A 24,814-nucleotide genomic window follows, 5' to 3' on the forward strand; every position below is an offset into this window, starting at 1 on the left:
CTGAGAAGGTGCTATGCAGTGATACATATCTGGTATAAAGTAATCATTGATTTCTATCTGGACTTTGAAGTCCTTTACTCTTAAGTCATTGCTCATGCTCAAAAGTTAATATGCCACCAAAGGTGAATGCTTTGTACGGCCCCCTTCGAGGCCATGCTATAATGCAGTCGCTTATTAAAGAGATATAACCAATCGGACGGACTACCGGCAGCCCGTAAGAAAAAGTCGATGTTTTTTGCCCTGTTGAACGACTATCGCTTTTACCTTAAGTTCAATGCTAATCCTGGATTGTCTGGGAAATCCAGCACCACACGCCCTCCATGCGTGTGACGAGGCCAAGGCGGAAGAAAAGTAAGGAGGTGAAATCTATCCAATGATAAGAAGCAGATAATCACAGAAGACTACAGCTCCTTCTTTCCGTTGGTGGCAGCGGCTTGCTGCTGCTCTTGCTCCATCTTCCGCTTGTTCTCGAGCTGCTTCGCGTGGGGAATGGTCAACGCATTGATGCCGAGGAAGTCGCAGATGGCGTTGACGACGAGGAAAGCCCAGCGGAAGTAGACGACGCAGGCGAAGACAAAATAGGCGCAGAGGTAGTAGTACTCGTGCTGGGCCGAGATGGCTGCGAAGCCGAAACGCGGCAGGTTACCCAACACGGCGCCGCCGACGAGCGGCCACAGCATGATGGTCCAGTAGGGGAAGGGCTGGCGCGTCAGGTGCGCCAGGATCATCTTGGTCGTCATGCGGCCGAAGACGAACGACATGGTCAGGCAGAACAGCACCAGGTGGTTCTCCTCCCGCAGCGTCGAGTAAGGCGAGTACAGCCAGGTGCCGATGGACAGCGTGTAGATGGCCATGGGCGTCCACTCGAGGAAGACAGGGGCCACCGGCAAGTTTTGCGCGCGGCGCGCCTTGACGACGTTATACACGCAGAAGGGAATCTGGCTCGTCACCAGCGACCCCACGATGAGCAGAATCCAAATGTCGCGGATCGTGTAGTCGCCGACGAGTTCATCGTAGCCCAGCAAGAACTTGGAACCCAAAAGCTCGATGAACGGCGTCGTCCAGATGTCCGGCCCGTAAATGCCCGACAAGGCCATGACGGCGCAGGCGATGAGCAACCCCTCGGTGGGTCCGTTGATGACGCCCAGGTACAGGGTATGCGTGTGGTAGGTCTCCCAGGTCGAGAAAAACATGGGGAGGCAAGGGCACAAGGCAGTAAAGACGCCCGACTTGGACGTTCCCAGGGCCATGGCGCCTGTCTCAAGTAGACTGGCCAGGGTGCAGTTCAGCGAATCGATGCCGTGGTCGAACAGCTCGCCGAGACCGCTCGAGGTGCCGGTGCGCCGGGCTTGCTTGCCGTCAATGTTGTCCATGGTCTGGTACATAAACAGGCCAAACGCAAAGCTGAGGTACATCCATCCGGGGCCCTATATTTGGATCAAACACCCATCGTCAGCCCAGGGGACAAAAAGGGACGGGGCGGCGCATCGTCCGGACGCAGGGAGTGCGGGGGTATGAGTAGGAGGCATACCGGTCCAACCAAGTCTGGGATGAATATCACCAGCAAGCCGATATTAGCTAGGATAAAGAAGAACCCAATCAGGGTCACCATATTCGGGGCCAGCCATAACGGAAGAAGCTCGACCACCGCGTTCCACTGTAGCGCCACTCAGTATATTGCTCTTCGTTTTGTTTCCCTGGCCAAGGGGGCAGGGTCAGGGCCGGGCAGGTGCATGCATACGTAGGGTCGGAGTATGTAGTGGGACACTGGCGACAAGTCGACGGCCGAGTACTTGTACGATTTCAGGTGGATCAGGGCATCATCCGAGATGCATTCAGCAACCGCCGTTTCTAAGGAGCGCCATGACTATCAGTATCCGTGCGCGTGAGAGGCAAGGCGAGGCGAGGCAAGACGAGGCGCAAAGTTGAGGGTCGGAGGTGTGCGGTCACAAAGGGGCAGTACCTACTGCTATTGTTCTTGGGAGCCATGTTTGCTTTGGTTGTATCGATGTCAGTCGGTCGGTCGGTCGGTCGATTAGGTTCGATCCTGCAATAGCCGATTTTGCGCGTAGGGTGGTTGAAAAGGGGTCGATCCCCTAAAGAATGTATGTTGAGCGTTCGGCGTGGGACTTATGGATGCGACTTGACATGTGGATGTGGACTGGTCCTGGTCCCTCTGGTGGTACTTGGTTGATCGCCTGCAGACGAAGACTCGGGGTGATTGTCTAGGAGTAAAGCATGGTGATATTGAATATATTGGCTTGGGTGATACAGATGCGACAGAGGGTAGGAAGAGACGGAAACGAAACAATCGGTGAACGGAGAAGTTCTGCTAGTTTCGTTGGGAAGGCGGCGCCGTTGAAGTCGGGAAACGGGGGTTATAATTAATCGGCTAGTGGAGACTCTGTCTTTTTTTTTTCTTCCTATGCTTCCTGTCTTGAGAGATCGACCTTTCCCCTGCTGGCAGCCTGAAGAACGATCAGGGATTGGAGGGCAAAGTGCCACGGGGTCTTTGGCGATGATTTAGACAATCTCTTGCATCTTGTTTGGCCCGTCATCCATGCTTTTTGGTTTTGTTTTCTTCGATGCAATCATCACGCGAATCAGGCGCCCTATCGCGAACCACGCGCCTGTCGATGGTTTCTGGTTGTATAAGCAGAGTTTCGCATCGGGTCGCCCTAGTCCCGCCCAGGAACATTACTTAATATAGCAGGGGCTTACGGCTACACAATCCCAGAATTCAGTCCAGGCACGACACTTTGCATGTGATACCAACCACCTCCCGCCGCCCAGTGCGTAATATTTGTACCCTGTAATCCGTAGTTGTCAAGATGGTGTGGCTATCGTTAGGCAGCTTGTTCAAACTACCGCCTTCGAAGTGTTTGGCCGAGTCTTACACGGCCCGTGGCCATATTCACGTATGACATCGGCATTAGTGACATATGTCAGCATACGTAGAAGAGCAATGACGCAATCACTGGAAAAGACACCATAACATCACATAAGTCGTAGAATAGTGCGTTCAAGGAACTTTGCGTTCCAAATCTTGGTGATAGTATTATTACACTGGTATCGTAGCCAGTTCCGCTCCCCTTTTGAGCATCTCATATCCAAAAATGAATGTGGCCTGTGTAACCCAATAAATGTGCAAATGACCGAACTCCGGTGCTGTCAGACCAGTCCTTTTCGAGACAGCTCTGATAGCCCAATTTGCTCCAATAATATGCGATGATAACGTGTGATGTGACGTTTCCCCCACAACATAATCCCAAAGCTCCTATGCTATTAATCAACAGACTCGTTCACTCGTGAGAGTGCGTCGTCTCATCTCGCCGATGCTTGGTATGCAGCTGACAGCCCGGCCCGTATCAAGCCCCCAACATTTATCGCCGATCCACATATGGTCGCACGAAGCGATTTATCGTAACATCAATCCCCCTTAAATTCGTCAACACAAATGGCCCCCTGATTACAGAAGGCAGCCAAAGCCAAGGGTGACGCCGGCAGCGACAGTCACGAAGCTGAGGAGGTTGGCCACCTGGAGAGAGACGGCAGCTGACTTGGGCTTGTCCGGGGAACCGGAGTCGTCGAGGCCGTTGTAGACCTTGTTGGTCTCCGAGGCCTGGGCGCCGCCAGTCGTGGTGGCTGACTGGCTCGCGCTCGCCGTCTCGTTGGGCTTCTGGGGGTTCAGGGCACCGCAGGGGTGCTTCTCGCGGCAGTCGCGCGAGCAATCGTTGTTGGATCCGCACTTGGCCACGCACTGGGTTCCCCACTCGGTGCAGGTGAAGTAGGGCAGTGTCAGGGTGTATTCGGAAATGTTGGGTTGCTTGTTGTCGGCGCAAACGCATCCGTATGTCAGGGCTTTCTGTATCATTGGGTTAGCTGAAAATCGCCCTCCTTTTAGGTTCGCTGTTCATGAGTTCTGAGAACGTACGGGATCGCAGGTGTTGGTGATCGGCTTGCCAGAGGACGTCTGGTCACAGATGATGGGGCACGTCGCAATTTCAGAATCGCACCAGTACCGCCTTGAGCTCATAGGGACAGTGGAAGGGTCAATGACATAGTCGGCCTGGACAGAGGCGACCAGCATGGTGGCGACTGCCACGACGGTTGTCTTGAACGAAGGCATTGTGTGATAGATGAGAGTTGACTATTAAAATATGATGCGAATCTATATATCGATTCACGTTAGTAAGGATGCTCAGATGTATGGCGAACAGGAGATGCGAGAAGCTTGACCCGCGGCGAAGGCCGTTGACAAAATTTCTCGAACTGAAGTAGACATACCTTCTTTGGTCTCACAAAGTCGGCGACTAATGGAGGATGTATGACGACAATGCTTGATAACGACTGGCTCGGGGCAAATAAAAGATATATGCAGAAGATGCGATGAGAAGCAAGAAATAGCTCTTGACCAGGAACGAGTGCAGGCCACGAATTGGGAGATAGATGCTAGATGAGGAGGAGGAAGAAATCAGAGCGAAAGCAATTGGGGAGTCTCGGGTTTCTATCAGACGTATGTATACATACTGTACAAACAAGTCCGGGGTGATATTACACGAATAGCTTGGGCAACGGTGAGAGGGAAAGTAATCAAAAAAAGGAGCCTGTCCACGATGCCATTCTACGATCTTAGCGTGACATCCCAGCCCTCGCTAGTGCCGAATGTTCAATTGTAGATATGCGGATGGCAGGGGTTGTGATTGCACCAAAAGACCAAGCAGCCACCGGGGTGACCAAGCTTGCAGGCGACAGGGGGCAGGGGGAGGCCTGAGTGGGTAAATGCCCTAATGCTAATGCCACAGTACGGAGTACATGGTCCCTTCCTAGCATGATCCGAGATGCACCTTGCACATCCCAGCTCCAGGGTACGGCCAGGGTCCTGTTTCTTTTGATAGACAGTTGCTTTACATAATACGAAGCGCATCGCACATCTTGTGCCGGTAGTACGGACTATATATAACCTTCAGAAACAGTCCGTTGTAGGTGATTGACGCCGCCGGAGAGACATACTTCGAGATGATGTCGTAGTGTCTCTAGTGGCGGTTGTTGTCTGACGAATTTTGCCTTGATGGCTTCACATCGCCAAACGTGCGTACGTGCCCACGCCGTTCGTAAAGTGACTTTTATCCCGCCCAGCCGCACACTCACGGCTGGGGCGGTTCTTGGTTCTCTTGCAACGCGACTGGCAACCCCGCCGATAAGCTCGTAAATCCTTCGTAATACAGTGCGTAGCTACAGTAGCAGCAGTAGCCTAGAAGCATCTCGTCTTACGTAGTGGCTCAGTAGAAGCTATGCAAGCTGCTGCACTGGAGACTGCTGGCTGCAGCTCATCGTGTTGGGAGAGGAAGTGGAAAAGATGGGGAGAGATCGTGCGTCTAGGGACCATCCTTGTGTGCTGTTGTCTTACCCCCGGCCACCTTTCTTCCTTGCCATTGGCCCTCGATTGAGCCTCCAACTGCAAGTTGCTCCCTAGCTTTGGTCCTCCTTCACTGCTCGGATGGCGCACTGTCCGTCCAGCCCAGCACAAGCATTCTGGTGGTGCTGGCTTTCCATCGTTCCCAGCGACATCCTGTCTAACTCGTACACAGTAATAGATCATCTATGTAGATCAGTCGTGAGGGAAACATTGGTGTTGACCGAAGTCTGGCCTGACCGCTTTCCCGCTCCCACCACCCACTTTCTTGAAAACCGCATGTTCCAATCCATTTGCCATCCAAACCCGAAGGTCCGGAGGCACGGAGAGGAGCGAGGAGAAGAAGTCCCATCGTATGCACGCTGCCAAAGGTTGCAGGGTGGTGGGTAGCGGCCGTGGGGAGAGAAGCGGCCGAGGCTGCTTATCATTGGGCTAGATGCTTGGCTGGACGCCTGTTTCGGTAACTTTGACACGAAGGTAAAGAAAAAAAGGGTGGGATGATATGACCTATGGACTGTCCGAAGCAAAGCCTACTGCCTACCTCCTAACACCACCATCCTTTTTTTTTGCCGCCATCCAGGCCCGATCCTCGTATTGAATGACTCCAGAGTGCTTGTACTGCAAAGAGGGGGCTGGACTGCTGCAACATCTGTCTATTCGGGACAAGTCACTAACGTACGAAGAGGCAAGAGGGTGTGCGACGGCCGTTTCTGCCTTGCAGGCAATTGCGCGTCCCAAAACACTCGGCAAGACGAGACAAGACACGACAAGACAGAGTCGGAAAACAACAGCCATAACAAGAGACGCATGCCTTTTTTGCAGTTGTATCTGCTGATGGTCACCTGTACAATTGTTGCGGGGCAGATCCTCATGGCACAGGCATTATTGATTCTTGTAATCCGACGGTGCAATTCCAGAATGGCCTGCCCCGGCCGCACCTCCACTCTGCATGCTACTACCTCCTGTGGTAGTGCTACTAGTACTTTATCAAGGGCCTTGATACATACATACATAAAATGCTACGTATAAATCTTCATCTCCGTTCAAGAGTAGGGGTACATTCAATAAGGATGCGTCACCCGGGCGTCGCCGCCCGCAGAGCCCAAAACCTTAGAAGGTTGTTTCTTTGACGAATAAATCCAGGCCATGTCTTGTTTTTCGTGAACGAGCTGCAACGTTGAGAAAGTATAAAAGACGGTTGCAGTGTTTCATCCAGATCGTATTGACATTCTTCCATGACAACAGCCGCCAGTTTGGAGGTGATTTCCACAACCTGACACTAATGAAAGCTTGGCAATCCCGCTTCTTGGTCCGTCTCGAGGCCCGGATTCTGACTGCTCCCGGCCTGCGCAAGGGTCATGGACGGGTCATGGCTCTGTATTTCCATTTCTCCCATTGGCCTAATGGTGCTATTCGGGGGGCTTAGCAATTCCCCGAGCTTCAACACTGCGACCCTGCGATATCAGTATCCACCCGTCCATAGTCATGCTTCACCCAATTTGTACTACAAGGCGGTATACGTGATACCAGGGCAGAACAGGAAATAGAGGAGGGCACGTTAATTCGTTCCTAGACATTATCATTTGACGGAGTCATAGCATCCTGAATGGGCTGTTAAAGCCGCAATAATAGCCATGGTAAGACGGTATTTCCCACACTTCCTTAATGACCCTCCAAAAGCGCGGTCAGAGTCTGTAAAGCATCCCCACGCTTCTTCCGCTTGCTAAGCTTCCTGCGGATCCGCGCCATGAGACCCTCCCTGGCCTTGACCATGGTGGCATGATCTCTCCCGCCGCAGTAGATCCCCATGTAGGGACCGCCCTCGGTGAAGAAGACGCGCTGGCATCGCGCCTTCCTGTTGTTCCAACCATCGGCGGGGTTGTCGGTCCCGTGGAACACGCAAATGGTCTCACCTCCCCCCACTCCCGCCACTGCCGCCCAGCGACACGAAGTTCCCATGCCCAGGTCCGTAGGGTCCTTTGCCGCCCCAGCCAGCCTGGAGCAGGGGGCTCCTGCCCCTTGGGCCAGGCGCGAGGGTCGAGGGGGTCGCCGCCGCTGTAGTGCAGCACCGCGAGCTTGTACTCGTGCGTCCAGCTGCCCGCGCACGAGTAGACGATGCCCTTCCAGCCGCCGTCGGGCGACTCGAGGAACTGGGGGCCCTCGTTGATGCCGTGGTCGCCGTTGCCGTCGCGCGAGAACTCCCACGGCTGCTCGGGCGTGCTGATGACGACGGGCTCACCGCACCCGTCCGCCGCCATGGTCGGGTCGTCGAGCTTCATGATGAAGAGCTGCTGCACCAGGTCCGACTCGTCGTCGCCGCTGTCCAGAGGCCAGCCCGAGTACACCATGTAGAGCCCCCCGTGCAGCTCGAACACGGTGCCGTCGATGGCCCACTGGTCCGGCATGCCGTGGATGCGCCCTAGGAACTCCCACTGGCCCTGCGTCGGGTCCTCGGTCGCCGGAGGGCCGCCCAGCACGTACATGCGATGGCTCTTGTTGCCGTGCTTAGGATGCGCCGCTGCGTAGTAGATGTACCATCGCCCGTAGATGGCGTGCAGTTCGGGCGCCCATAGATCGGCCGAATGTGCAGTGCCGGGCGGCGGTGACCTTGGTGAAGACAGTAAGCACACTGCGTAACCTAGATCTGCATGAGGCTACAAACCATATGGTCTCTTTTTTCGCCGTCTCCTCAAAGCCATTCAGGGTCTTCGAGGCCCAAATTTCGATTTTATCCCCAGAAGTAAACGTCTTTCACTTTTGGTTAGTTTCTGCTACGATGCCATGGCGAATGCCTAATTAGAAGAGAGTGCCTACCAGATAATAGTTGCCATTTGCGTAGACCATAAAGGGGTCCGGAGTGCTGACGGTGGTGAGGGTCTGGCAAGAGTGGTCCATGGCTACTCCGAAGACTTTCAGGGCCCGCAAGTTCGAAATATCTTGATGTAGGGGTAAAAGGACAATGAGTCAGTATCGTTGATGTTTTTGATACCTGTCACATCCCTTCCCCCGCCACCAAGGTGTCCCCTTGGGAAGGCGGGTATATGACGTACGCTTGAGGTGGATTAGATCCTCTTATGAGCACGGTCGATATCAGCTCATATGTATGTACTGGACGACAGGCAGCAGGTGGGATTAGATTTAATCTTTGCTCTACCTGTCGGATTCCTGCAGTTCCAGACGAAGGATGTGGGTGGGTGCAATAGGTTGAGTTGGGGCAGGAAACACTATTTGGAACAGATTGAATCGATCGGGTGTTGTGTTTCAGGGTTTCACATACTTACACAACATGGTAACACTAAGAATAGATAAACACTCCACTGCCTAACGGCTCGTCTCGTGCGCGAGATCCCCGGAGCCCGGTAACGTTTTCTTCCCTTGAAGTTTAAGTTGGGAAAGATACCCCCTCCATAGCAACTAACGGATAAGTTGAGTGAAATGCCCATACCTACGTTACCGGCCCAAACCAAATGCCCTCGTCGTCGATGATTACTTATTCATAACGGAAAAGTTTTGATATATTTGGGTTTGTGCTGATTACTGATCAGTATATACTCCTTCCAAACATGTGTTCGCCTATTTGCTCTACTGGTTCGATTAAAGGGACTGACACCACAGGATCTCATCAGGCACTCTGGCACATTCATCATCTTGTCCATGGCCATGGTGGCTGGTGGGTAATATTGACCAGGAGTTTAGAGGTATGTTGACACATACATCCTTGTTGTACTACTCTACCGCCAATCACGACCGTGTCAGAAGTAAGACTGTTGGGCTGCCTATCCCCTTGTCTCTCATCCATGGTTTAATGCATGTCCACGACCAAAATGAAAGTGCTGGTATGTATGTCGAGGGCCATAGTAGTGGCTGTCATGCTTGTGCAACCTGATTAATGAACATCAACAGTGCCTCACCGATATGCAGCTGCACTCCCGTTACTCAATCCGCGTTCTTCTTCCTGCCAAATTGCTCTCTCCGTACTGATGCCCCTAGGAGAACGTTTTCTTTCAAGCACATCATCGTGATTGTGCCTGCAAAGTCGACTCTCCCGGTAAATGCCGTGGGCAGTATTTCCTGCGAGACGATAACAAGACCAATATGTCGAACAAATCTTGTTGACGCGGCTTCTAGCAGCGATTCGGCCCGCGTAAACCCAAAAGCCACACTGTGTCGCTTGTCTTGGTCATCGCCCAGGTCATCAGTTCCCAGCCCTACTGGGATGTGGGACTAACTTCGTGCTGCAAGCGTAGAGAAAGGTACGGTTGCACAAGGCACACTTCTCAAAAGTATGTTGTGATGTAATGGTGCTCTGGCTCAAACATAGAGCGCCCTCTGGCCCAAAGCCGACTTGTTCTTCATTTGGCTGACGAACTGCTCAACCTCCATCTTGACGATGTGCTCACCGGGGACGACAACCAGGCCCAAGTATCTTGAGGTCATCTCTGCCTGGACCGTCCCTGTGCTGGAGCTTGCTGCTGCTTCCGCTAACTGCTTCTGCGAGGGTTGTCTGTATTCATGGGTGAGAGCCAACACAACATTCCGGTTCTGTGATTTCAGTTATTTATCTATTCCGCGGTACCCGGATGTGGCATCCGCCTGGATATATAGCTTGGACATACTGCATCGGTGCATTTGAATGTGCCTACAAACATCCGCGAATCTGTCGCATGAACCCGTAAGGTTTTGTTGATCAGTGAGTTGAGATATTCTTCTGCCGCGGAGAACTCCATTGTGCAATTCGGCGAGAGAGTGGTATTTTGTAATGCAAGTTCTCGGTTGGAAATAACTGGATGATACCGAGATCGAAAGATGGATTAGATAGCGGCGGTTGGTTCTGCTACGAGGGGCATCCAGCATCAGTGCCCAGTGGAAGTGGGATGGACGCTTATCGATTAGTTCAATTAACGAGGTACATTCAGAAGTACATTAGCAATTGCACAACCCCTTCACCCCAGGCCCGCCGCCGCGGTGGGACGCGCTAGAACTGTAGTCATCGTCATCGTCGCAGGCAGCCATGGCCAGAAATGCCATCTAATTACACCAGAAACCGTCAAATTGTTGCACAGCTCTTCCAGTCAGCCACTATGCTGCCGAGGCTTACTGTCCTGTCAAGCTCGATATGAGTTCTCGCTACTCTTTCCCATCTGAACCTGTTTATGCTAGCAGCCAGTCCCGAGCTGAACATCCACCATGGGTGTTAACGGCCTCTGGACCGTAGTGCAGCCCTGCGCGCGACCGACGAACCTCGCCACCCTCAACCGCAAGCGCTTAGCTGTCGACGCCTCGATCTGGATATACCAATTCCTTAAAGCCGTCCGCGACAAGGAGGGAAATGCGCTCCGAAACTCCCACGTTGTCGGTTTCTTCCGGCGCATATGCAAGCTGCTGTGGTTCGGCGTCAAACCCGTCTTCGTCTTCGACGGCGGCGCACCAGCTCTTAAGCGTCAAACCATCACGAGCCGAAAGCGACGTCGAGAAGGCAGACGCGAGGATGCGGTGCGGACCGCGGGCAAGCTGCTCGCCGTGCAGATGCAGCGCATTGCCGAAGAGGAGGGTGACAAGCGCAAGAGACAGCTGGAACTAGAGAAGCAGGGCGCTGCCCCCGCGCCCGTAGAGGAGCCCGTAGAGGAGCTGCCGGCTGCAGATCAGCTCGTCTACGTCGACGAGATAGGGATGAGCCAACAAGAACGGCAGCAGAGTAGGAAGTTCTTCAAACAGGATGCCTACCACCTTCCCGAACTACCGACCAACATCGAGGGCATGGGAAAACCCGAAGACCCGCGCATAATGAGCGTCGAGGAGCTCGAGGAGTATGCTAGACAATTCCAGAGTGGCGAGGACATCAATCTTTACGATTTCAGCAAAATTGACTTCGAAGGCGAGTTCTTCATGAGTCTTCCACCCGCGGATCGTTATAACATCCTTAATGCTGCCCGATTACGCTCTCGACTCAGAATGGGCCTGAGCAAAGAACAGTTGGAAGAGATGTTCCCGGATCGCATGGCATTTTCCAGGTTCCAGATCGAGAGGGTGCAGGAGAGAAACCATCTTACTCAACGGCTGATGAAAGAAGCCGGAATGACCGGCACAGATCTCACCTTGAACGGCAGCGCCCGTATTGCTGGCGAGAGCGACCGCGAATACATCCTTGTCAAGAATGATGGCGCCGAGGGCGGCTGGGCCCTTGGTGTCGTTAGCCGTGAGAAGGATCTGGGGGAGATCCACAAGCCAATCGACGTTGATGAGTTACAGTTCCACTACCAGGCCAAAACCGAGGAGGATGAGTGGGAGGATGAGGATGATTTCGAGGATGTCCCCATCGAAGGGCTGAACAGGCTACCAAAGGTCTCCGACCAAGTCAAGCGTTTAGCTGAGCAAAGACAACAATTCCTGGAATCGATGCAACACCATGACCGCAACAATGATTCTATACCAGGCGATGATGAAGACGACTCCTTATTCGTCCAAGATCCCGATGCAGCGGTTAACAGTCTGTTCGAAAGTGGACCACGCGACGAGCTGGAAGGGGATGAGGAAGAGGACCTCAGCCGCGCCATAGCCATGTCGCTGCAGAACCAGCACAAAACTGCTAGCAGTCCGGTTCAAGAGGAAGATGAAGCCGAATTTGAAGATGTGCCTGTTCCAGACTGGACACAGAAGGCCGTCGAGCCAGCGAGGCCCGTTACAGCTGCAAGCGGAAGCGTGATAGCTCACATCGTCAACAATAGGGCAAACGCAGCTATTCCCAAGAGGAGACGTAGTGATGCTAGCGACGACAGTGATGTAGATTTAGGCGCAGCCATGGCCGCAGCAAGAAAGAAAAAGAAGACTACTGTTGCCCCTCAGCCACGGCCTGTCGTCCCATCTTTCTCTAACATCAAAAACCCCTTTAATGGGCCTTTGCCATTTGAGAAACTCGACTGGAAATCCAGCATTTTCGGCAAGAAGCCGGAAGCAAAACGAATATCACCCACTGAGAGCGTGCACGCTGGTAAGGAAACCACCACCCATAATCTTGCAGGTGGTTTTGAAAAGACGGCGGAAGACGAAGACAGGGGAGGAGGAGGACCTGTCTGGTGGGTTTACAAGAGACGAGGAAGAGCTAGATGCCCCGCGACCGTTGCCACCCTGGATGACACAAGAGGTGTCAGACATTCGCGAGGCAGTGAAAGGTCAGCAAGAACGACTCAGAGAGGTTAATGAAGAGGACCGCGAAGCCGCTTTCGAAGCTGAGAAATGCCGGCGCAAAGACGCAATTATCGAAATCCAGTCAGATGACGACGACAGCGATGTCGAGATTGTCGACGCACCTTCAACTCAACCTAAGACGGCATCCAAAGCACTTGAACCGGCACAGCTTTCGCCAGCCTCTCTCGCAAAGGTTAGCCCTCCACAGCCTAGAGCAGATGCTATGCAAGATGACTCCATACCTGCGATACCCTCCGAGAGTGTAGAGACTAGTGCAATCGAGAACATCACCGAGGTTTCAATTAGAAACTCACAGAAGTCGCCATCCCCGGAGCCAGAATTCGAAGATGTCGAAGTGGCCCCTGCTCAACCGATACACGAAGAAAAAGCAATGACAGATGATAGTCCGGAGCCAGAGTTTGAGGACATCGCCGTTACAGAGCTGGCAAATGATGTCATTGTGTCACCTATGGAACATGCCGAGGAGTCTACTTTCGAACCCGAGGTCGTTACGAGCAACGTCAGAGAGATGGATGGCGAGCTCTTTGTGAATGACGATGAGGATGGCACAGCTGAAGATGATTTTAGTGACCCTGAAGACGAGGAGTTGTTCGCTCAGTTGGCCGAGGAAGCTGAGGAACACGCGAAATTCGCCAGCCAACTGAACAATAAATCGGAACAGGAGAATCAGGAAGCGTACGAGCGCGAGTTGAAGGCTCTTCGGACTCAACAAAAGAAAGACCGAAGAGATGCGGATGAGGTCACCCAGATCATGATCACCGAATGCCAAGCTCTATTGCGATTGTTCGGTATTCCTTACATCACCGCTCCCATGGAAGCTGAAGCTCAGTGCGCCGAACTCGTTCAGCTGGGACTTGTGGATGGAATCGTGACCGACGACTCCGATACTTTCCTGTTCGGTGGCACGCGAGTCTACAAGAACATGTTTAACGGCAACAAATTTGTTGAGTGCTATCTTGCCAACGATTTGGAGAAAGAGCTGTCTCTGTCGCGCGAACAACTTATCTCCCTTGCACATCTGCTTGGGTCCGACTACACCGAAGGACTTCCCGGTGTCGGTCCAGTTACGGCGGTCGAGATCCTTTCCGAGTTCCCCGGCCGCGAAGGTCTGGCCGAGTTCCGGGAATGGTGGCAAGATGTCCAGGTACAGAATCGGCCTAAGGAAGCAGACGCGGGGTCCAAGTTCCGTAAGAAGTTTCGGAAAGCGCAGGGCACCAAGCTGTTCTTGCCCATGGGCTTCCCGAACCCGGCCGTTTTCGAGGCCTACCTCAAGCCCGAGGTCGACGACACTCCCGACCCGTTCCAATGGGGCGTTCCGGATGTCGACGGCCTGCGCCGGTTCTTGATGGCGACCATCGGCTGGAGCCAAGAGCGCACCGACGAGGTGCTGGTGCCCGTTATCCGGGACATGAACAGGCGCGAGGCCGAGGGCACGCAGAGCAATATCACACGGTACTTTGAGGGCGGCGTCGGCACGGGCGTCAAGGAGGCCTTTGCGCCACGGGAGCGGGTGCAGACCAGCAAGCGCATGGCCGAGGCCGTCAACAAGCTGCGTGCGAATGCGGTTGTGGACGGCCTGAGTGCGGAAGCTCCCGTGGAGGCAGCGCCGGCCCCTTCTCTGAGCGGGAGAGGCCGCCGGGCTAAGAAGGCGACGGCTGCTGTGATTCAAGATGGCGAGGAGGATCACGTTGATAATGTTGAAGATGGTGAAGAAGAAGACGATGCAACGGAGACTAGACGTCCTAGGAGGAGAGGTAGGAAGGTCAAAGGTTCGGCTTAGGGAGGCGTTATAGAATATCTCATACCATTGATACCTTTATATGGCCATGTATATTACAAACCACGCGAAGGACCAATTTGGTCGACATATAACCAACATCCAATATAGAGAGCGATTCGAATCTGTGTCAATCCTCGGAAGCTTTCCTATCAAATGGGGGCGTGAAGATAACGAAGGTGTGACTTGCCCCTAACCCCCGGCTCATGTGTACCCCGCTTCCCGGCCTTTGTACACGCCGTAAAGCATGGCATTTGAATATGTAGGACTATGGCTTCCCATTGATATTGATGTTGTTGAGGGGCAGCCCTACCGCCGGTGGTTGCCAACCAAGACCCAAGACCCAAGGGATTGGGCTCGGCTTGCCTCCAGTCAGAAATGGCACCAAAGCCGAGGCATCCCCTCTCTCGACCAGGCAGCCTATAGCCATGATTCTGCATGCATCATGCAACGAGGATGCAACCCCTCCTTCGCAAGTACCGACCCAGGTATTGGACACGGCCGCCGTTGGAACTATTAGATAGATGCATCATGTGGTATTGCGTGTCAAATAGACCGCTCTTGAGCAATAGAGGAACGCGAGTATACAAATACCGATTTCTTGATGCCATGGCTGCCCTTCGCACACGCCATACTCAACACCCAGATCCACCAGCCGGCCTTCTTTCCTATTCTCTCCCTGCATCTTGCCTCTAGCAGACCCCAAGCCCGTAGGTCCATCGAAAACCGGGGCCCGTTCATTTAAGCGGTTTAACCCTGGCGCCACCCTTTCAGCTATCCATCCATCTGGGGATTCCTTCGACTGTGGTTTCTGCAACATAAATACGTTTCAATCTTTGGACGCCGCTTCAATCCTCGAACCCCCAGACACCAACTTCTCGTAAACCGACACAGGCGTCGGTTCTTTCAGCTGGAGAGTGAGAAGGCGAGACTGCGTGCAAGCGAAAGAGAACGAGAGCGAGAAACACATACACGTACGTACGTACGCGCAGAGAGAGCGAGAGCGAGAAAAGGGCCCATCGCCGGCCGTCGCCGTCGTCCCAAGATGGATACTTCTGCAAACGCTTCGTCCTCGACCTTCTCCTCGTCCCCTCTGGCCTCCATCGTCCCATTGTCCCTAGCGCCGATCTTAGCCCACATCATCCCGTCTGCAGTCTCCTCGCGGTTCATGACTCTTTCAACGACGACCGCGGACCCGGCCGCTGTCTCGGCCGCCGTCTCGTGGAAAGCTGTTGCCCTCACCGCATTCCTCGGATATGCGCTCCTCTGCCGCACCCTGCGGTTCCGCCGTGAGAAGGCCATGCGCCGAAAGTACGGCTTCCCGGATCGCGCCAGCTTGGCCAAAATGACCACCGAGGACGCGCAGCTCATTCTCCGCGACATCTTGACGCTCGAGTTCCCACAGTTCGGCGTCACGGCGCTCCAGTTCGGTCTGTTCAAGGTATGTTCCCCACCTGCCTACCTGAATTCTCTGTTCCATGTGATATTTGTTTTGTATGGTTTAGTCTCTGTGACAAAATATACGAAAACTCCAGCTGGCGTTGGCTGACATATCATCGTCTATTAGACCTATGGCGTTGAGTCCATCAGTCGTTTGCTATTGGCTACGAGGAACCTGACAGATCCCGTCGCTAGCCTCAAAAGGTGAGCTTTTACCGAATACTTGGCTTTGACAACCTCAAGACTGACAACGAGGTGCCTCAGATACGAAGACACCGCCGTTGTCATCGGCGAGTTCACCGCCAACCCGCCCGGATCGGCGCGGTCGGTGGCCTCGATAGCGCGCATGAACTTCCTGCACAGCAAGTACGTGGCGTCGGGCCAGATCTCCAACGCAGACCTCCTGTACACGCTAAGTGTCTTCATCACGGACCCGGAGCGCTTCATGCGCCTGTACGAGTGGCGCCCGCTTAACGACATGGAGTACTGCGCCTACGCCACCTTCTGGAAGTCCATTGGTGAGGCCATGGGCATCCAGTACCGCGGGTACCTCTCGAAAACCGAGTGGCGCGACGGCGTCGAGTTTGGGCATGACATCGCCGCCTGGGCCAAGAAGTACGAGGTCGTCTCCTTCATTCCCAGTAAGGTCAGCAACAAGCCCGCTGTCGCGCTGATTCCTATGATCACTTATTGGCTACCGGGGTTCATGAAGGACTTCGCCCAGGAAGGCGTAACTGTACTTTTGGGTGACCGAGTTCGGGAGGCTTTCATGTGAGTTATCATCTTCTTGCCATACAGGAGTCTTTAGAGAACATCTCTCCTGACATGTGCGCCGTTGACCTACTATCTTGCTAACACAATGTCATCCCTATTGCCAGGCTCCCCGAACCCGGCATCACCGCCGCCTGCTTCGTATACTCATCCCTGGCTCTCCGCCGCGCCTTCTTGCGCCACCTGTCCCTGCCTCGTTTCCGCCGCTTGATCCGGCACCACCCGCAGGGCTGTGAGTCTCCTGACCAGACTGACAAGCGGATCCATCTTAACTTTGCCTACGGCAACTACCCCTTCTACATTAAGCCGACTCTGTGGAATCGCTGGGGCCCCGAGGCCTGGGCCATGTGGCTCGCCGGTGGCAAGCTGCCCGGCGACAACCCGGAAACCCATTTCAGCGAGGGTTTCATGTTCGAGGAGCTCGGACCCTTGAACCGGATGGGACAGGGCAAGTCCGAAATGGAGGCTGATATCCAGCGGATGAACGCCAAGGGTATGGGGGGTTGCCCCTTCGGTTGAGGAACTGAGGAATCGCCGAAGTGATGTGTTGAATCGGGCGTGATATTACCCTTTACTAGTAAGAAGCATACGCGGCTTTTGTTGGAGTTTGTGATTGCCCTACAAAGACATAATGATACCACATATTCTTTAGCGCCTTCATTATGGTTTTCTGTATGTACCGATATACTAGATATTGCGATGTTGAGGATTTTATCACACCCCCCTCTTATCATGTTAACGATCTCGTAAAGTTTTGATTACCTTTATTCACACACAATTGAAGCTTGCGGCGTCCGATATATCGCCTACCCCGTCGTATTTTGCCTTCTGCGGATATAGGCAGAGATTCCGCGTAGCCCTGATTCCCGTCTCCTGGTGCGTCGCCTTCGAGACTGCGGGCATCACACCCGGCGCCTTACCCTCCTCGACCCACGCGCGCAGCACGTCGAGCATTCTGACAGGGAACAGACCGTTGCCCTCGCCGTCGGAGCCGCAGTGCGATATCCCGGGCGCCTCAAAGTAGCGCAGGTATTCGGCCACTCGCCCCGGGTCGCGCGCGGCCACGGCATCGTAGTACTCGCGCGAGTTGCCCAACGGGATCGCCTCGTCGGCCATGCCGTGCCACATCAGCAGCTTGCCGCCACGCTCCCGGAGGTCCGACAGGTCCGTGTCGAACGTCCCCAAGGCCGACGTGTACCACTGGCGCGACTGCCGCACGAGACGGACTACTTCGCGCGTGCCAGACTGTAGGAACTCGGGGGCCGTTATGTCGAGGGGGCGGCTCATGTTCTTGTAGAGGAAGCCCTGGACCCACGCTGCGGAGAAGGGCCAAGGGGCGGGCTGGCACTTTGGTGGTTTGTCGTTGTTGCCCTTGTTTTCGTAGTCGCACGTCGTCGTGGCCCAGGTAGTGGGGGGTGCCCGTGATAGGGGCCTGGTGGCCGACGCCGCCGCCCCAGATGACTGGACTTTCAGCGTCAGTGTCGTCACGGAGGCCCTCCCAGGCGAGCTGCGCGACCTCGGCGGCTCCGGTGGTGATGTGCAGGGTTTGTCCGGTCTCTTCGCAGACGAAGCTCTCGCCGACGCGGGTCCGCGGGTCGAACGCCTCGAAGCATCGTTCGGGCTCCGAGATCAGGCCATCCGTGACGCCGTCCAGGCCGTCGCACACCTCTATAGCCAGCCTGCGAAGCGCCCGAAACTCGCAAGGGGGCGGGGCGGAGCCGCCCCGCGCGGCCATGACGGCCTGGGGCGCCAGCGCGGCGGCGATCTCGTGGCACCGCAGCGCCGGGGCCCCCGCCAGGTAGCCGTCGTAGTCTTCGGGCCAGCGCTGGGCCAGCATGGCGGCCTGGCGACCGCCCGTGGAGCAGCCGGTGAAGTAGGCGCGGCGCACCTTTTGGCGGTAGAAGGCCTCGGTGACGGAGCGGCCGAGGACGGCGGCCTCATGCAGCGCGACGGAAGCGAAGTTGTGCACCGCCGTCCAATCCAGGTTGCCCGGGCTGGCCAGGGCCCACGAGGGGTCACCCCAGTGGGCGCCGCGCTGGCCGGCGTCCGTCGTGACGACGGCGTAGCCCTCGCCGACGCCGTGGGCTTGGGTCAGCGGGACGAAGCCCGCGAAGTAGCCGCCGCCGCCGGTGCCCTGGAGCCGGCCGTTCCAGGACGGCGAGCCGCCGCTGGCAGCACTGTTTCCGTCGCCGTCGCCTAGGGGAAGCCACACTTGGGTCAGGATCTTATCGCCCAGGCCCGGGTGCGTGTGTACTAGCGTCACGTTGCAGAAGTTCAAGACGGGTAGGGGAGAGTAAGGAGCCACGTGGCTGTTTTCAAGCCCTGGCGGGATCTCCACCGTATAGTTGGTCACCAGGTTGGCCTCTACGGACACGAAATCTGCGTTGGGCAGATTCGTGGGGAGGGGGTATAGACGCCGGGTCGCAGGATGAAAAGAAATCGCCGGGACGCATGGAAGAGCCGAAGCCGAGGAAGCTCGCTAGTTGATCCATGGCGTGGCCTGCAAATGGGCGTTCAAAGTCCAATGAAGCTTGAGTAATCAAGTCACTTGAATTGTGTACAGCTAGAGTTGTATAACCGCTAACAAGAGTCAAAAGAAGAGGCACCAAAAGAAGTTATAGCTTTTGTGACCCTTGAAGATGATGCGGGGATATAATGCCAAGGGGCAAAGGAGTGCCACCCAGCAGGACGCAGAAGCGAGCGAATACTGACAGCCATGGCTGCTCTGACTGCATGACCCAATCACCTTTATCATGCAGAAGGCCGCAAAGCAAGGCCGGCCAAGTTCGGATCCGTAAGAATGAATTTGATGGACGGTTGCACCAACAGAGCTGCCCATTGCGAGTGAGCTAACCCTATGTTTGCAATGAAGGGAGGTCTTAAATTCAAATGGTGTTTTCCAATCTCAGCTCCAGATTCAGATGCATGTCTGTGTAGCTTGAAGTCACATATCATGGGGTTGCGGATACCAGAAGTCCGACGGCTGTTCTGCTGGATAGGATCATGTCAGCGCGCTTCTAAGCCTGACGAATAATATTGCGAGGCGTGTGAACTCCGCATTCAACGTACGATGTTCTCATCATTTCCCATTTCCCATGACGCTCTTTCGCTTCTTTATACGAGCCAGCGTAGCATAAGAAACCGAGATGCGTCTTAGAAGCGGCAATGCTTTGCGATTGAAGTAGGGAGATATGACACGATTCCCTGGCCGGGTTGCCGCATTGAGCAACAGTATTGTCAGTAAGTGGCGTAGCAGTCGGATTCTTCGATTGAGGACCTTGTTACTACCGGATCTTTGCCGTCAAATGTCTGGATCTCAGGAGCAGGTTGAGTAAACAGATACCATCAACTGATTAATCAGCCCTATATGAGCATGTACTGGTTAGCAACGATGTTTTGGTTTGCGGTCTTCTGTTGATATTTATTTTGCTCTGTTTCGGGTATTGATTTGTGATATAGTTGCTGTAGAATCTTGCACCAAAGCCCATGTGTTATGTCCTTGAAGAGTCTTCGCCGACTGTGTACCCTCTCGCAACACCGCTTCTGCCTTCATCGACAGCTGTGCTTTCTTCGTCCACCTCATCGGTCGTGTTGTAATCACTCCCCAGACCCTGCCAGGTACGTTGGGAGCGCAGGAACTCGGCACCCGGGCTTACGACACCGTTGACCGTCGCCAGCTCCCCGATCTTTCGTTGTATTAGTGCCCCGGACGGCGCTGCCCCTGTCCTGGAGGCGTTCTCATCGGTAGATGCAGACGACTCCTCCGCCTTACCGCTGCGCACTGCAACCCTCATGGGCCTGCTATGACTGACCAGTTTGCCCGTCCTCCAATCGAACTCAGGGGGTTCTGATTCCTCGTCATCAACACCACCTTCGACATCTTGGGGTATATCATCCTCAGTTTCTCCGTCTTGCCCACCCGTAGCTTGTTCCTCTGCACTCTCATCCTTCTTTGCTTGAGACGTCACGCCTTCTATACCACCCCACCAGCTGCCATCCCAAATTCGCTTGTCATCCCCCATCAAGGCCAAGCCCAACTCAAAGGGGGTAATGACGGGCTTATACATGCCATCCTCCACAAGTCCACTCTCCCAGCACCCAACGACCACCCAGCCGTCCATTTCGGCAAAGTTGGCCAGCTTTGCCGCGTTTAATTTCCCAACGACAATGGTATAACTCTTCTTCCCGGCTGCAGCTATCTGGTCTTTGAGAAGGGTAATCGTAGGGAGATAGTTCTTCACAGAGAGTGTGTTCACCAAAATCCCGATGATGGACGCCGACGCAAACCGAAGGACCAGACCATAGCGGCGACGCAGGAGAGCCGGAGCCGAGGAGGGATCGATTATGTCCGTTGATTTGCTGTATGGGGAATCAGGGGTTGGGTATATGCGGAGAGACGCCAGCCTTGAGGACAGAGTAAGGAGCAGGGATGTGGGTGGTGTCGAGATATGGAAAAGATGACATGCGCTCCAGTCAATCTCTGACTCTGAGTCCTTCTGCTCATCCGACTCTCCCGATCCTTGCTTTTCGATCACTTTTCTGTTCGGTATGCTTGCGCCAGGGTCTCTCACAATGTCGGTGCCCATAACTCCAACATAGCCACTGTCGCGCAGCTTTTGACACAAGGCCTCGACGTGTTGCTGAAACATGACATCTGCCATTATAACGATCTTGTCATCTTTGTTTGGGAACTCTTTCTCGAAAGACCCTCCCACAACGTCAAAGTCCAGCTTCTGTTGGGTAAAGACGTATATAACAGGTAGGCGCGATGTTGGACTTAGACACGATCGTCCGTAATGCACTACCCCTTCGGCGTCCGCATGTTCGGCAGCGATCTCGTCAACGCAGCAGGCGCTGTAGGACGTGTCGGCAAGAATGTACAACCGAGTCTCCTGGTTTTGGGATTCGGGGCCCTCTTTTTAGTGGTCGTCATGTCCGTCTCGAGTGGCTGCTCGGGCGTGCCTTTCTTTTCCTCATTGTCCTTCCCGTCGTTCCTCACAGCCGGCCGCCGGGGCAGCTTTTCCAACTCCTTTTCCAGCAAAGCAAGAACCCTCGGACCGTCCGGAAGCATGGCATCTGGAAACTGCAGCGCAACGCGCCGCCAACCTCGCTCGGCTATGTCGGACGCGGTGCGCCGGACCTCGTAGACTTCGAGGAGTTCATCGTCGCTGATGGCCCGTCTCGCGGCCCGCGCAGTCTGGGCGGCGGGGTCTTCGTCGAACGTGTGCTCGGCTGGCGTGGACAGCACCGGAGCTGAGCTGAGATCTGAAGCCATATCTCTGAGTAAAGTTGACTTCTGTCGTATGAAAGATTTGCGAATTGTGACAAGCAAGCGCCTTATGGAGGGGCAACTTTTCGAAATGTCGACTCGAACAATTTTACCGGAGCTTCGTCGTGGTGGGGGCGGGGTAGCTAAATTCCAAAAATGCGACAGAGCTTTGCGCCCGCCAAAACCCAAGGGTCCATACTTGATGGGCTACACTCTCGATGGCATTACGGCTGAGAGAGCCTCCCACTTCGTGCTCATTATCACAACCTCGGCCGTTTCTCAGCCGGTGGTGGAGAGCAACTCGGACAGATCACACCACCGATGGAGAAAAACGACTGCATCTCGTTCATGTGCATCGGATCATGTAGTACCACGTTGAGTCGTCACAAACAATTGAGACACGGTAAAGGCCTTTGGCCCGACTGGCTAGCTTTGGACGATCGACGTTGTTAGATCTCTGATCTTGGCCGGAAGTCGACCCCCCTGTTTACCCCTCCTCCCTCCTCCGGAACGAGTACGTTAGAAGCCATGGACATACACGTATGTGCAGTCCTATTAGTCACCTATTCTGCGGTGTTATGCGAAACGCCGAAGGGATTCCATCGGCCCTTTGACAAAGCATCGTCTGCCCCCCACAATAACCGGGTCGTCTCTATGGGCCATCTCTCCAACTCCAAGAAGACAAGATAAGCGGGACACGGATACGTTACGTATGCCATGGCCATATAAAGTCTACGGCCGCGCCTGTCCCACGTGGGTTTATTCAGCCCGAGTTAGCTATAACTTAAACAGTTGTTCCTCTCACATCACACAACAAGAAGCCACCAACCCAAATCAAAACAACCCAACCACTTATTTACTTACGTACCTACGTCACATCATCATGGCTCCCACTATCGTCAACGTGATGTACCCCGCCGCCGCCTCGGCCGACTTCAACATGGACTACTACCTGAGCAAGCACATGCCGCTCGTCCAGAAGAACTGGGGCCCCCACGGCCTCGAGTCCTGGACCGTTGGCGTTCTCGACAAGGAGACGTCGGGCCACCACGTCCAGGCCGTTCTTGTCTTCAAGGACGCCGAGGGCTTCAAGACGGCCGTCGCCGAGGACAAGGAGGTCATGCCCGATGTCGCCAACTTCACCGCCACCAAGCCTAGCATCTGGATCGGCGGCGTCGCCGGAGCATGGAAGGCGTGAATAATCACCGAAGGGACGAACGAAATTCATCTACGAGGGGGATAGGAGATCTTCTTGTCGGAAACGCTGCGTGTTGGGGGAGCTCGTCTGGGAAACTGTGGGATGCTGCCATGGGATTCCCTTGGCCCTTGCGGGGTGTTCTACAAGTAGCAGTAGACTACGGGAGATGTTTCTGGACGCCTTACGGCGTTCTGGCAAGGACCGAAAGTTACCCTTGCGGGGAACGTTATATTATCTGAGTTGGATTCCATACCAAATGAGAAATGAATCATGAAAAACACTACTCTCCTCTCGCCCTATGATGTGAACGTATGTGAAATGCTATACTGATATAGCTGTATCTTAATTCACGAGGAGTACCCCAGGTTGATACGGAAGTTCCAGAACGCTAGGATAGTTAACAATATGTCTATCATTTTAACAGAGAAGTCATATAAAAGAACTTCCACGTAACGTCCCGCTTATTATATATAGTAGGATAGCAGCTGGAGTGGGATAGCAGCTGGAGGCAGGTGGGAGCTGGAAGGCTGGCAAGCGCGTAGCGGTGAAGTATTGCCAGTAATCTTATGAACCCTTTGGCGTTTATATTCGACGGGGCATGGTTCAGGACATAACCGTCCCTCGAAACCCTACCAAGTATTAAAGACTGCCACACTGTGTCAAGAGTTCTCGCAGCATGTTCATAGGCTTCCGGATGACGGGGTCGCCATATGTTTGCGCAAAATGAAAGGGGTATTATCTATGGTTCGGTGGAGGTCCGTACGGGAGATCGTCATGTGAAAGCCTGCATCCATTTCCCGCGATAAATTTGATCCAATTCATCTGAGGATGAAAAGTTCCAAGATTTAAGCAAACGACCAATCCGCCCCCCGAACTTGCCCTCGCTGTATCTCCTTGGTTCCCAACACACGCAAACAGGCATAGAAAGAAACACCCGCATCTAGTCTGGCCTTCGACCAAAGAGACTCGCTCTTCTGATGTTTGCGAATTAGCCAGAAGTACCTGGCTTCTGGATTAGCATATATGCGTTTGCAAGGCAAGAGGCCGACCAAACGGAAGACCAGACGGGCCAATTTGGAGAGTGTACCGTTGGTGAATGTGTCCTGCCGCCCAGAGACTTCGACTGCTGCCTCTTGAAAAGTCCGTTTGCAAGATGATAGAAGAATAGGGTGTAAGGGGTGTCATCACGAGGGGCTCTTTGATTGTGTTCCACCAAGCACTCGAGCCATGTCGCGGATGAATATGCATATAAAAAGCACCATGTTCACTCGAATCCAGATTGGAACTATCTTTAGTAGAGCTCATTATAGTGCTACATGTTCGCTTTACAATTGCCTAAAAGCTGTTTAGCTGTAGTAAAGCAAAGAAAAGACGCTTCTCTCTTCACAAATACCACTTTACATGATGTTGGGATGGCTATTTTTTCTTCCTTTCTGGCACCTTACAGGTGCTTTCCTCCTACCTCTTAAACTTGCTATTGCCCTACTTGGCTTCGGGCACCTTGGACCTACTGCAGGTATGCTGACCTTTTACCCCATTGACCGTTCTGTATCAACTCTAATGCCCGTCCAAGGAAGCTTCGCTGCCTGGGCCCAGTGGTTCTTCTTTGGGGCTGCTGTTCCGGCTGGCAGCTGGTTCTCGATCTTACAGTGGCTTGGAATGGTGTTTAATTGACCTTTCGGTGCCTGTACCAACAAACTTAGGCATTTATTCTCAATTCGAGTTGGAGAGGCGGTG

At 54.1% G+C, this 24,814-nt stretch overlaps 9 protein-coding genes across 9 annotated transcripts; 3 read left to right on the top strand and 6 right to left on the bottom strand.

Moving 5' to 3' along the window:
* Window positions 1–401: 401 nt before the first annotated feature.
* On the bottom strand, window positions 402–1,867 carry PG998_011320 (CDP-alcohol phosphatidyltransferase; the record flags this gene model as incomplete). Its single annotated transcript, XM_066878136.1, has 3 exons — window positions 402–1,427; window positions 1,532–1,657; window positions 1,742–1,867. Coding segments are annotated over 3 exons (1,278 nt in total), but the record flags the coding sequence as incomplete, so codon positions are not given.
* Window positions 1,868–3,469: 1,602 nt separating this feature from the next.
* Window positions 3,470–4,129, bottom strand: PG998_011321 (uncharacterized protein; the record flags this gene model as incomplete). Its single annotated transcript, XM_066878137.1, has 2 exons — window positions 3,470–3,865; window positions 3,935–4,129. The coding sequence occupies 2 exons, from the start codon at window positions 4,127–4,129 to the stop codon at window positions 3,470–3,472; spliced, it is 591 nt and encodes a 196-aa protein (XP_066727191.1).
* Window positions 4,130–7,078: 2,949 nt separating this feature from the next.
* PG998_011322 (alpha-L-arabinofuranosidase II) lies at window positions 7,079–8,311 on the bottom strand (the record flags this gene model as incomplete). The annotated part of the gene is made up of 4 exons (XM_066878138.1): window positions 7,079–7,255; window positions 7,330–8,023; window positions 8,079–8,164; window positions 8,231–8,311. 4 exons carry the CDS (start codon window positions 8,309–8,311, stop codon window positions 7,079–7,081), a joined length of 1,038 nt encoding a protein of 345 aa, XP_066727192.1.
* Window positions 8,312–9,727: 1,416 nt separating this feature from the next.
* On the bottom strand, window positions 9,728–10,143 carry PG998_011323 (LSM domain-containing protein; the record flags this gene model as incomplete). Its single annotated transcript, XM_066878139.1, has 2 exons — window positions 9,728–9,958; window positions 10,033–10,143. The coding sequence occupies 2 exons, from the start codon at window positions 10,141–10,143 to the stop codon at window positions 9,728–9,730; spliced, it is 342 nt and encodes a 113-aa protein (XP_066727193.1).
* A 460-nt stretch (window positions 10,144–10,603) lies between these two features.
* PG998_011324 (DNA excision repair protein) lies at window positions 10,604–14,402 on the top strand (the record flags this gene model as incomplete). Its single annotated transcript, XM_066878140.1, has 2 exons — window positions 10,604–12,404; window positions 12,469–14,402. 2 exons carry the CDS (start codon window positions 10,604–10,606, stop codon window positions 14,400–14,402), a joined length of 3,735 nt encoding a protein of 1,244 aa, XP_066727194.1.
* A 1,042-nt stretch (window positions 14,403–15,444) lies between these two features.
* Window positions 15,445–17,129, top strand: PG998_011325 (uncharacterized protein; the record flags this gene model as incomplete). Its single annotated transcript, XM_066878141.1, has 4 exons — window positions 15,445–15,840; window positions 15,967–16,043; window positions 16,104–16,610; window positions 16,718–17,129. 4 exons carry the CDS (start codon window positions 15,445–15,447, stop codon window positions 17,127–17,129), a joined length of 1,392 nt encoding a protein of 463 aa, XP_066727195.1.
* A 249-nt stretch (window positions 17,130–17,378) lies between these two features.
* Window positions 17,379–19,328, bottom strand: PG998_011326 (uncharacterized protein; the record flags this gene model as incomplete). The annotated part of the gene is made up of 3 exons (XM_066878142.1): window positions 17,379–17,951; window positions 18,001–19,089; window positions 19,323–19,328. The coding sequence occupies 3 exons, from the start codon at window positions 19,326–19,328 to the stop codon at window positions 17,379–17,381; spliced, it is 1,668 nt and encodes a 555-aa protein (XP_066727196.1).
* A 773-nt stretch (window positions 19,329–20,101) lies between these two features.
* PG998_011327 (uncharacterized protein) lies at window positions 20,102–21,885 on the bottom strand (the record flags this gene model as incomplete). The annotated part of the gene is made up of 2 exons (XM_066878143.1): window positions 20,102–21,523; window positions 21,610–21,885. 2 exons carry the CDS (start codon window positions 21,883–21,885, stop codon window positions 20,102–20,104), a joined length of 1,698 nt encoding a protein of 565 aa, XP_066727197.1.
* Window positions 21,886–22,762: 877 nt separating this feature from the next.
* On the top strand, window positions 22,763–23,077 carry PG998_011328 (uncharacterized protein; the record flags this gene model as incomplete). Its single annotated transcript, XM_066878144.1, has 1 exon — window positions 22,763–23,077. The coding sequence occupies one exon, from the start codon at window positions 22,763–22,765 to the stop codon at window positions 23,075–23,077; it is 315 nt and encodes a 104-aa protein (XP_066727198.1).
* Window positions 23,078–24,814: the final 1,737 nt, after the last annotated feature.

The sequence above is a fragment of the Apiospora kogelbergensis genome (genome assembly GCF_038363985.1).
Source record: "Apiospora kogelbergensis strain CBS 113332 chromosome Unknown utg000007l_segment0_segment0, whole genome shotgun sequence".
Lineage (NCBI taxonomy): Eukaryota > Fungi > Ascomycota > Sordariomycetes > Amphisphaeriales > Apiosporaceae > Apiospora > Apiospora kogelbergensis.